General features: G+C 46.8%; 1 protein-coding gene across 10 annotated transcripts in view; it reads left to right on the top strand.

Moving 5' to 3' along the window:
* LOC115096379 (scaffold attachment factor B2-like) overlaps positions 1 to 12,339 on the top strand; it is a 184,515-nt gene that overhangs the window by 23,313 nt on the left and 148,863 nt on the right. For 9 of the 10 annotated variants that reach the window (XR_003858057.1, XR_003858056.1, XM_029610892.1 and 6 more), the window contains exons 5-7: positions 9,882 to 9,909; positions 11,145 to 11,625; positions 12,066 to 12,115. Coding sequence is in view for 8 of the 10 variants with exons in the window: in XM_029610892.1 (XP_029466752.1) it covers positions 9,882 to 9,909; positions 11,145 to 11,625; positions 12,066 to 12,115 (559 nt within the window). In the remaining 2 variants the exon portion in view is untranslated. The remainder of the gene's footprint in view (positions 1 to 9,881; positions 9,910 to 11,144; positions 11,626 to 12,065; positions 12,116 to 12,339) is intronic. The other variant, XM_029610894.1, reaches the window with a different exon arrangement.

Here is a 12,339-nt window from a genome sequence, read left to right as displayed (position 1 = left end):
AACCATGGGCGAAGCGGCCACTCCGGCGCCACCAGAACCACCCTGCCGGGGTGGAGTTCGATGCGACAAAAGTCAACCGAAGAGGGGTCACGGAGGAAAGGTGTACAGAAGAATTCCCGTGAGCCAGGAACACACCAGCGTGTCTGGACCCACCGAGCCCTCTGCTTCGTTGAAGGATCTGACTTTAAAAACAGTGTTTTTGGTGGCTATTTGCTCGGCCCGCCGGATTTCGGAATTGCAGGCATTGTCGTGCCGTGATCTTTTTTTCGGATTTCTGACTAAAGAATTTCCCTGCGCACGGTTCCCTCGTTCCTTCCCAAAGTGGTTTCGGCCTTCCATGTCAATCAGGCGGTGGATCTTCCCGGTTTTCCGCACTGGGCTCAGGATTCCTTTCAGGGCAGGGACCTTCATCTATTGGATATCCAGTGTATTTTGCTGCTCTACCTGGAGGTTACTAATTTCCGATGTTTGGATCACTTGTTTCTCCTGTTTAGGGGGCACAAACAGGGTGACAAGCGGTCTAAGGCGACCATCTCTCATTGGATTGAGGAAGCCATCTGCTCCGCCTACATTTCCCGAGGGCGTCAAGTGCCGTTGGGTCTCAGAGCACACTCAACCAGGGCACAAGCGACCTCTTGGGTGGAGTGTCGCCTCAGGAGATTTGTAGGGCGGCAGTGTGGTCTTTACATTCTTTCACTAAACATTATCGCTTGGACGTTAAAGCTGATGAATTGTCCTTTGAAAGTGTATTGCGTGCGGGTCATTCGGTTTCCCGCCCAGTGTAGGGTGGCTTGGGTGCATCCCACTTTTCTGGACTGATCTGGGTATGTTCAGGAAATGAAAATTGGTTCTTACCTGCTAATTTTCATTCCTGTAATACCACAGATCAGTCCAGAGGCCCACCCCTTTCTCCAATACCGAAAAACTGCATTGCTTTACGATTTGCTGTGTTTTTTTTTTTTTTGTTGTGGTTTTTTTTTTAATTACGGAGCTCCGTGTTGACAGTTACTCGATGGAGCAGTTTGAGTCTGAGGCCGCAGGTTGTCGTTTTTTTGTTTGGGTTTCAACCTTGGCTGCTAGTTCTGTTAGTGTGGGCTTGGGTACAGACCAATACTGAGCGACTGCAGGTGGCACTCGTTATGTAGCAGTGCCCAAAGTTCTAATTGTTCTCTTCCATCTGCTGGTAGGGATACACAACCCACTTTTCTGGACTGATCTGTGGTATTACAGGAACGAAAATTAGCAGGTAAGAACAATTTTAATTTGATAACTTTGGTTCCCTGTATGTACCTAGATCAGTCCAGATTCCTGGGTTTTACCTCCCTTCCAGCAGATAGAAACAAAGTTTGCCTCTTAACCTGGTGTGCCACCTGCAGCTCCTCAGTATTTGTCTCCAGCAGATGGAGGAGGTTTTTGGAGGGACCATCCCTCCTGGTTTTAGAGGCCGAGCAGGGATTGGAGACCCTTAAATGCTCGTAGATATATGCTGAGCCACGCTGGGGGGAACAACTGGTAGTCCATTTCCCTCACCCTCAGGAGCATGAAGAGAAGCCTCTGCCACCCTTCAGATAGCTTTTCTTTTTCCCGCAGATAAGGCTGAATTAGCCAATGCTGTCCGGGGATATCTTCTAGGATGGCCGAAGTGGAGCTTCCCTTAACTGACAGAGCCACTAGACTCCTCTCGGATCATCATTGCACAGTATGCCTCCTAGGCTGCCGGGATTCAAGTTTTGTCAATGTGGCAAGATGTTGGTGACGGACAGGCACAATTTGTGCCTGGACCCGAAGCATGACATGGCCAACTGCAGGGACTGTGGATGCATATCCCTCCTGGGCCCAGAAGCAGTGCGCTTTCAAGATGGCACGCCTCAGAGGGCAACTCCGGATCCTATTCCCTGGCGTTGGAGTGCCTGTCTGCTCACTCCTCCCCGGGACCTAGATTGGACCGCCCCAGGCCTTCGAAGAGGGCTTCCTTAGTGGGACCACCAGCGCAGCCTCAGATGGACAGTAAGAGGCCCGACCCTTTGCACCTTCCCAAGATGCAAAAAGCATCAGGAGATGTCTGGTGCCCGCCGACGCAGGACCATCAAAGCACTCTGCTGAGGCATCGCGCCGGACAGATACATCGCCTGAATGTGGATGCAAGCAACACTCCATATATGCGCCTGAGTCAAAACACTCAAGTACATGAGACACCTATACACGAGACACAAATAGCCGAAGCACAATGATGCCTTGATGTAAGGGACCGTGCTGGTGGACCCATCGATGCGAGTACATTGCAGCTCTTCGCAGGACCCTCCATCCCACTATAGAGAAGACTCCTCTAAGGTGTTGGCCCCAACGCCAGTGTCTAGAGGGGGGGCATCCTTCCGAAGTTGGACCTAGTCTTCTCAGACGAAGAGCACATCTCCATTTCAGGATCTTCTAGATCTTCTGGTCCAGAGTTCTCAGACTTATCAGTGACCAGGTGTAGAAGAATCTCCATGTCTCCAGGAACCTGTACAAAAAACATCTCAAGCCTTCACCTGTGGAAGAGCGTGTCCTTGTTCGATCTTGGGGGGCTTGACTCTGATATCCTCAGGGCGGCTGTGCCACCTAGGCACCCCCATAGAGATGACCAAGGGACTCAAGCATCTCAAGCGATGTCCCAAATCTTGGATATACTTTCCCTCTCTTTGGTGGAGGACCAGTATAGGACCATACCTCATCTGCCCCAGCAGGACACCTCCCCTCCCTCGCCAAGGCGTAAAGGCAACCCAGACCTCAGGGACAGCAGCCTTACACCTACTATGACTCAGTACAATCAGCCATCAAGGCAACAGGCTTATCGGCAGCAGCCACCTCACCAGCGTACTAGAAATCCTAGACAGCCAGGGCAGCAATCTGATCCTCAACCCACAAAGGCCCAGTCGATTTTTTAAAGATTATAAAGCTGCAGTCACCACCTGTCGGAGGAAGGTTGTCCAACTGTCTTCCAGTCTGGAACCAACTTACGTCAGATCAATGGGTCTTATCAATAATACAGCAGGACTATGCCCTCAATTTCTCATCCCTCCCACACTGGGTTCCTCAGAAACCATTCATAACTCACAAGGAACTTATCCTACAAGAAATCCAAATTCTCCTGCAGAATCACTGCATCCAGGAGCTACCTTCTCGGGGATTTCATCAGGGATTTTATTCCCAAGAAATCAGGAGGTTTACGTCTAATTCTGGACCTATGTTCCCGCAACAAACACCTCCACAAGGAGAAGTTCAAAATGACTTCTCTCAAGTCTATTCTTCCATTTCTTTAACCTGGGGACTGGATGTGCTCAGTGGACTTGAAAGATGTTTATACTCACATACCGATGCACCCCAGTTCCTGGTGTTACCTTTGTTTTCAGGTGGTCAACCATCATTTCCAGTACAAGGTTCTTCCATTTGGCTTGGCTTCGGCCCTCAGGGTTTTCATCAAATGCATGGCAGTGGCGGTGGCGCACCTTCAATAGGGGGTGCAAATATTCTCCTATCTAGACGATTGGCTCCTAGTAGCATCCAATCCAGCGCTACTACGGACAAATCTTCTACGAACAATTTCTTGCCTAGACAATCTTGGACTTCTGATCAATTAAGAGAAGTCTAAGCTGGAACCCACTCAAAATTTACAATTCATAGGAGCCTGTATCGATACAATCCAAGACAAGGCTTTCCTACCTCACCTGAGAGCATTAGTTCTCTCCACACTCTACAACTCTACTTCACAGTGCAACAATACCAGCTCGACAAGTCCTCATTGTTCTGGGACACATGGCGGCAACCATTTACGTGGTTCCACACACATGTCTTCGTATGCGCTGCCTACAATGGGGTCCAAAACTCCAATTGTCCACACCAGTTTACTTGACCAGCAGCATGAAGCGGGACCTACAATGGTGGTTGCTCCCACTAATGCTTTCAACGGGTTCCCCACCGAAACCCCTTCGACATCAGGTGATACTCACCATAGATGCATCTCCCAGAGGGGACGTGGAGCTCATCTGGAAACATTCCAAACATAGGGTCTATGGACCTCGAACGAACATGCACTACACACAGACAACCAAGTGACTATGTTCTATATAAACAAAGGGAGGGTCTGGTTCATGGAACCTCTGCAAGAAGGCAGTTCAAATACTAAAGTGGGCTCACCAAAGATCCATCTCACTACAGGCAACTTATCTGCCAGGGATTCACAATTTCAGAGCAGACAAGCTCAGCAGAATTTTTCATCCACATGAATGGGAGCTGAATCCAGAGGTAACTCAAATTTTCGCAACGTGGGGTCTCCCTGCAGTCGATCTGTTTGCAACAGAGAGCAACAAGAAACTAGAAAACTTTTGCTCTGTTTACCTGAGCCCTCTGACTAGCTCCAGACGCCTTTCTCATAGATTGGTCAACGACCTACTCTATGCATTCCCTCTGATACCACTCATTTCTCGCACGATCCAGAGATGCTTAGAGGACCAAGCAGATCTGATCCTAGTCACGCCAGCATGGCCATGACAACCATGGTACAGTTACCTACTACGCCTATCAATCCGCAACCCAATTCTCCTGGGCAACAGTCCACATCTTCTCACCCAGGACAAGGGAACACTATTGCATCCTCTTCATTCATCCCTACACCTCATGGCATGGAGATTGAAAGGCTCGCTTACCACCGCTTAAGCATTTCTCCTACCCTTCAAGACATATTGTTGTCCTCCAGGAAACTGTCAACCAGACTAAATTACAGAGAAAGTTGTCTCTCTACACTTCCTGGTGTACATCATTGGGTATTGACCCATTAACTTGCCCGCCTGAACGACTTCTCTCATCTCAATCTGCTTTACAGCAAGGGCCTTGCTACCTCCTCGCTACGAATACATTTAAGCGCTATAGCCGCTTATCACACACCTCTAATTGGAGAACCTATTTCATGTCATATCTTAGTATCCAGATTTATGAAAGGAGTATTACACCTCTGTCCACCTGTATGCAAACTGCTGGTTCTGTGGGACGTTAATATTATTCTCGAACATCTGATGCTTTCGCCCTTTGGACATTTGTCACCTTCGCTATCTCCTGGAAGGTGCTTTTCCTGGTTGCTTTAACTTCCGCAAGGAGAGTTGGTGAATTACAAGCTTTGGTTCACTACCCTCCTTATCTGCAATTTCACCATGACAAGGTGACCCTGTGCACTCACCCTAAATTTCTGCCAAAGGTGATCTCCAGTTTCCACATTAACCAGACCATCACCTTACCCACGTTCCATCCAAGACCTCATGCTAATCCTAATGAGAAAATGTTACACACCTTGGATTGCAAATGTGCACTAGTGTACTACATAAAACGCATGCTTTCACCCAATCGCCCTTCACAACTTTTTCATTCAATCCAAACGCACAGGGGCATCCTGTGACAAAAAGAACGTTATCTGCATGGATATCAAACTGTATATCCATTTTGGGTAATCTTCAGGTGGCCACATGGACTGCGATGGGGGAGGTGTTTTTTCCACCCTCTCTCTCCACAACAGATTATCCCAGGGGGGGATGTACCAGCAGGCCTGGACTCTCCTGCCACAGAGGATCGCCCTGAGGGGTCTAATGATTCCTTTTCTGATTCCTCCTTCTCGTCTGAGTTTGTGCTCCTGATGCACAAGGCCTTTAAAGCCAAAAAGGCAGGAAAGAAACAGGACAAAACAGCTTTTCAGCTTCTGCACAAAAAATTAAGGAGGGTCGGAGCCCCACAAAGACAAAAGGCCCTTGCAATCTATGCCAGTGGGGACGGATTCAGACTTCACCTCCCAGGACGACCTAGATCCGCACCCCAAGCCCTCCAGGGGGGCGATGGGACACAGATCCACAGCAGGACATGAGCAGAGGGGCTCGGGTTATGGAAGGTAATGATCCGAAGGTGGTTCGCCTTTTTAAGAAAGATGAATTGACTCTGCTTATTCCGGCCATCCTGGAGGAGTTAGGGATTGGAAACCCTGCTGACTGAGTCTCAGCTGGGAGCTATGGATCCAGTCTTGCTGGGCCTCAGGGGTCCTGCTGTTTCCTTTCCTTTCTGTTTCTTGGCGACGGATCTGCTTTTTAAAAAATGGGACACCCCAGACTTTGGGTTGAAGGTCAGTAAAGCGGACAAGCTACATCCTGTACCGGAGGAGGCATTGGATTTGCTGAGCGTCCCTAAGGTGGATGCAGTGGTGTCTGCCGTCACCAAGAGAACGACAATACCAGTCATGGGGTCTATGGCTCTCAAGGACCTACAGGACAGAAAATTGGAGCTCCAGATCAGTTTTTGAGGTCTCTGCGCTGGGGGTTCGCACGACAATGTGCAGTAATTTTGCTCTTCGTGCGGGGCTTCATTTGGGCCCAGCAGCTCCAGGCCAATGCCTGCCTCTCTGAGGGGGCGGCTAGTCAGGCAGGCAGTCTGGAAGCTTTTATCACTTACAGCGCTGATGCACTCTCTGATTTGTTATGAACATCGGCTAGATCCGTGGTCTCCACGCGTAGGCTTTTGTGACTGCGGAATTGGGCAGCAGATGTCTCGTCCAAGGCCCAGCTCGGTTCGCTTCCCTTTAAAGGCAGGTTGCTGTTTGGCAAGGATTTGGAAGACATGATCCAATCTCTGGGGAGAACAAGGTTCATAAGCTGCCAGACAGGCCCAGAGCTAGAGGTTCCTTTCCATCTAGGTCTCGTTTCCGGGGCAGTAGCAGACCTCGTCAATGCGGTTGACTGGATCTTCTTTTTTTCGCTCAGGATCCGGCAGGCAACAGCCGTGGTCTCAGTCCTTTCGTGGCAGACGTTTTGGCAGATCCGGTACTTCCCAGTCGGCTGCCGGAGCTAAGTCCTCACAATGAGATACTGCCGGTCCGTTCCTCAGTGCCAGTCATGGGAGCCAGACTATTGCTTTTCAAGGAATGGGCCAAGCTGATGTCGGACTAGTGGGTCCTTACTGTGATAAGTCAAGGTTACGCTTTAGATTTTGCACATCACCCACGGGACAAGTTCCTGATCTCTCCATGTGTATATCAAGAAAAACGAGAGGCGGTACGGGGCACCCTACAGCGTCTCTTGGACTTGGGAGCTATAACGCCGCTTGGTGATTGCAGGAAGCTCATCTGAGCAGGCGTCTTACTGGCTGATTCTCATGACAGATATGAGTCTTCGTGGCTAGGGAGCTCAGTATCAGGAACTGATGGCCCAGGGAACTTAGGCAGAAGAAGAGGCCCTCTGAACATCAATTGCCTGGAAGCCCAGGCAGTGAGATTGAACTGTAAACATGCCAGCCACAGACTCCAGGGTTAAGTGGTCCATATTGTGGTGGACAACGCAACTGTAGCATACATCAACCACCAGGAAGGAACCAACAACTAGCAAGTGACACAGGAGATAGACCTCCTTATGGAGTGGGCGGACATATATCTGCAGATATCAGCCGCCCACATCGCAGGAAAAGATGTCAGGGAGACTTTCCAAACAGGGAAAGTCTAGATCCAGAAGAGTGGGTGTTGTCGACCAAAGCGTTTCAACTGATAGTAGATCGCTGGGGGCCTCCCATCATTCGACCTGGTGGCCGCATCTATCAGCAATGCTGATTCTTCAGTGGCAGAAAATATCTGTAGTCCCTGTCTTGTCCAGACTTCACTGGAAGGAGAGTTGCCATATGCCTTCCCTCCATGGCCCCTGCTAGGCATGGTCATTCGCAAAATCAAACATCACAGGGGTCTTATCCTATTAGTAGCTCCAGATTGGCCCAGGCGTCTGGTATGCAGTTGTGCACACACTCCCACCGTGCAGGGACTGGTCCTTCACGAAGATCCAACTCTTATTCTATCTTATGGTCTGGCCCTAAAGAGGCTCGCTTAATGAAGCGGGGATATTTTGCAGCGGCAATTGTCGTCTTACTATGTGCTCGGAAGTTCATATCCCTAGCATTTGTGCAGGTCTGGAGAGTATTTGAGGCCAGGTGCGAGGAACGTGGTGACCTTCCCCAAGCGGTCAAAATCCCTCTTCTGGAGTTTAAGCAGGACAGTTTGAATAATGATTTGGCCCTTAACTCCTTGATGGTGCAGGTAGTGGTGTGCTCCTGTTTCAGGGGTGAGGTGAATGGGGCCTCCCTGTTTGGTCATCTTGACATGACCCATTTTCTGAAGGGAGCGAAGCATCTTTGGTCTCCCTTAAGATTGCCGGTTCCCTTGTGGAATCTCAATTTGGTACTGGAATTCATGTCAGGTCCTTCTTTTCGGCTGTTGCACAGTCTTGTCTTGTGTTCATTGACTTTGAAAACTGTTCCTGGGGGCTGTATGCTTAGCGTGTCGCATCTGAGCAGCAGGCGGCGTTACGCCGGGAGCCGTTCCTCTGGTTGACTCCAGGGGGTTACAGCTATATAAAGTCCCATCCTTTCTGCCCAAGGTAGTCTTTCATTTGAATAGTCCGTTTCGTGGTCATCCCTAGATAAACTCAAGAACGCAGAAGAATATCTCCATCATTTGAATGTCAAGAGACTTCTAGTGCGTTATCTGGAAGTCTCCGAATTGATTTGGAAGATAAACTGCCTGTTTGTCCTTCATGGTGGAAAGAAGCAGCGCGAACCAGCTTCACGGGCTACCATAGCTTGCTGGATTAAGGACGTGATCATGGGAGCCTACATGAAGGCTGGAAAGCCACTTCTCATATTAGAACTCATGCCACTAGGGCTCAGGCGGTTTCCTGGGTGGAAGTTAAACTGCTGTCTCCTGCCGATATCTGCCAAACAGCGACATCCTCTTTGCACACCTTCTCCAGGTTTTATCACCTGGATTTTCAGGCCCGAGAGAACACAGCCTTTGCACGGGCAGCCTCCCGCCCTGATCGGGAGTAGCTTTTTGTCTATTTGGCTACATGCTTGGAAATGGAGAAATTACTTACCTAATTTCGTTTTCCTTAGTGTAGACATATGGACTCTGTGTCCTGCCCTCGGCTGCCCAAAAACTGTGCCATGGGTGCTCTCGTGCAGTGGACCTCTGATCCAAGGGATTATGTGGAAAGTCTTCATCCAATTCTTAGATTACAATATCTATATTCTTACTAGAGTTCAGTGGTTATGGTTGGTCGAGTACAGTTACGGTTATCAGTCTTTAATCATGATTTTAGACAAGTATTTTCGCTAATGTTCAGTGACCTTTGAAGAGAATATTGGAGGGCAGAGGTCACGTAGGGTTATATGTACTGTGAAGTCAGTTTTGCAGCTTTGTTCTGTCTCCATCTGCTGGCAGGGGAGCATAACCCATTGGTCCTGAGTCCATCTATCTACACTTAGAAACAGAATTATCAGGTAAGTAATTTCTCTCTTGTAGGTTACAGTGTTTGATCCAAATATGACATTTGTGTTCCTTCTTGTGGTTGGTTGACAGTTTCTGAATAAACAGTGGGCTGCCTGCCAGCTTCTGATTATTTTGGGCTCTGAATTTTATGGAGAAGATACAAAGTGCACATGCTATTTCCATTCATACTGAAGTTAATACAGACTTCCTGATAGTCCTAGCTTTCAGTCTTAACGGAATAGTTGCCATTAAACTGATTCTCTAAAGAAAGTGTGGCCAACTGATATTCTGAAATGAGGTATATTTGCATGCACTGCATCTATTGAATCTAACCTCTAGTGCATATTTATTGTGGATAGCCTGAAAACCATACCTGTTTGGCTCTTCGGGCCCAGCATCGGCCACCTCTTCTCTAAGACAGGAATCTCCAAATCTGGTCCTTGAGAGCCACAGTCCAGTTTTGTTTAGGATTGCATGGGTTGTATGCATGAGGTATTTTTGTATAAGGTAGCAATACGTGTTGCTCGCTTTATTTTCATTGCTCTTAATTTTTTTTTCTTTGCAGGGTACTGAAGACAAACATTTGGAGCCAGGTACAGACTTAACAGATATAAGATTTTCTTTAAAAAAAAAAAATGCCTTTGCGACTCTTGAATCCAGATTTTTTTAAAACTACATTACCTTTAGAGTTCTGTATACTAATGGTGAACAATTCAGCTCAAGCCAGAACTGTAGAGATTGGAAAGCCAGTTATATCACCAGATCTGCCTAGTGGAGTTTTTCATTTTGGAAAATTAATTTTGGTAAGGTAAAAGTTTTAACAGGTGTTAATTTTGTAATTCAGTTCAGTAGATTAGGATTTAAGACTTAGGTAATCAGTATTTTAAAATGTTGCAGTTAAACGGATCTGGTGTTCCTGATCATACCCCAGATCAGTCCAGACTCCTGGGTTTTGCCTCCCTGCCAGCAGATGGAGACAGAAAAGTTTCACGGACACTGCCACATAAGTTGGTGTGCCATCTTCAGTCTCTCAGTATTTCTCTGTCCAGCAGATGGAAGAGGTGTAAAACCTGCAGTCTAGTGTGTATATATTAAAAAAACAAACAAACAAAAAAGCAGGATAGAATACCTTTAGATGCAATCCTCCCGGGGTTGTTGAGTCCTGGTGGGGCCATCCCCACTGTTTTGAGGTAGACGAGCAGCGGGTTGGTGATGCTTGGAGACATGGTAATTCACTTCAGTAGATTAGGAATTAGGTAATCAGTATTGTAAAATGTTGGTTAAACAGATCTGGTGATATTGAGGTGCATTGGTGTAATTTTGAGTAGGGCAGCATAAACAGTTGCGTATTGAGCTGTTGTAGGAAATAGACTGAACTGGATTTCAGAGAGGGAATATCAACTTGGCTTCATGGAAGTTCCATCTAGATACTACTCTTTCGGGACTACAAAAACATACTGCCTCACTGGAAGATGTTCTGGTTTCCATGTTGGACTGTTATGGGGTGAAAGTTTCACAGATTTGGACGCAGAATGGCTGGTGAATTGATACTTTTCATTTAAGCCCCTGGGATCTTTGGAAACTGCATTTTGAAGAAGCAGTTCTGAGCATCAACACCAAGAAGATCTTGAGAATCCTCTAGCTTTTTTCTTTAAGAATGCACATAGTTGAAAATTTGTAATTCTCTGTACAGTAGGGTTTTCCAATCTCTATGAGGCTAGAAAATCTCTTCTTGTTAGTGTGGCAGCCATGCCAGTTCCACATTTGTAATTGCTTTGTTTCCCTGGTAATTAAATCTTGTGCCATTCTATTCCTGTTAAATCCATAGAAAATGAGAAAAAGCTCGACATTTTGGGGGAAACTTGTAAATCTGAACCACTTAAAGAAGAAACCTCTGAAGTGGAGCAGCCATGTGCACAGGATGCATCTAACGAAGTGCCTATCAAACAGAGTGCAGAAGACAGCAAATCGGTAACCGGTCAGTCAGCAGACGCTTTAGATTTAGGAGACTTGTCATCTGAAGATACCGAAAAGAAGGAAGCAAAACCTTTAGCATTAGAAAGGGAGATGGGCGAACAGAAAGTGGACTCTAAACTAGCGGTAGAAACCACTTTGGATCAGAGTAGCAAACCAGCTGAAGACAACAAAGCACGTAGTGGAGAAGCCACAGGAGCACCTGAGAGAGAGACAAATCTTGAAGACAAACCTGGTGACGAAGAAGCACAGGAAGCAGAAGAGAAGGCTAGTTCTGAAGAATCTCCAGCTACTAAAAGGTCCTCTGCCAATGAGGGTGGTGATCAGAAAATGAGGTTTGTCGATTTCTCAGTTCTAGACCAAATGCTATCTTTTTTTTTCATTGGTCTTTAAAATGATGCAGATAAGCTGTTTCCTTCAATTGGCCAGCAACGCTGATGAAATTGTAGCTTTCCATAGAATCTATTTTCATTCTTGCGCAGTTTAATTGTTGGTTTGATTTTTCATTTGCAGTTTTCAACCTGCTTTAGGTTGTTCTCTTAAATTGCTCCCAATTTTCATCTTCACCAAAACTGAGAGTTCTTTTTAAGAATCAGACTCCTCCCCCCCCCCTTCCCCCCCATTGGAACATTCTTTGTAAGTTTTTTTCAGTGTTTGTAAGGATAATTAGTTCTGTATCAGAACCAAGCTGGTAGGTATTCAGGCCTAGCAAAGTATTTTTTGTTAACCTTTCTTTTTTTTTCTCCTGCTTTACTAACACAAATTTTGTCTTTAGCACTCTTGATGGAGACACAGATTCAAAGATTGACTCAAAAGATGAAAAAAGTAAGTGAAGCAAATAGAAACAATTCCATGAAATTTGGGGACAAGTTTATTGGGACATTCATCTGTGTACTATTTTCAGTTTGTATCATTTCTGGAAAGTTTTGTACCCTTGTTTATAGTAGCAATCAGGTCAGCATAATGTGCAGTGTAATCCTGATATAATTCATTCATCCACTTTTTTTGGCAATTTTCATCTTCCTGAACATACCCAGGTCAGTCCAGAC

The sequence above is a fragment of the Rhinatrema bivittatum genome, chromosome 8, assembly GCF_901001135.1.
Source record: "Rhinatrema bivittatum chromosome 8, aRhiBiv1.1, whole genome shotgun sequence".
Classification (NCBI taxonomy): Eukaryota; Metazoa; Chordata; class Amphibia; order Gymnophiona; family Rhinatrematidae; genus Rhinatrema; species Rhinatrema bivittatum.
This window is presented reverse-complemented; position numbering and strand designations above follow the sequence as displayed.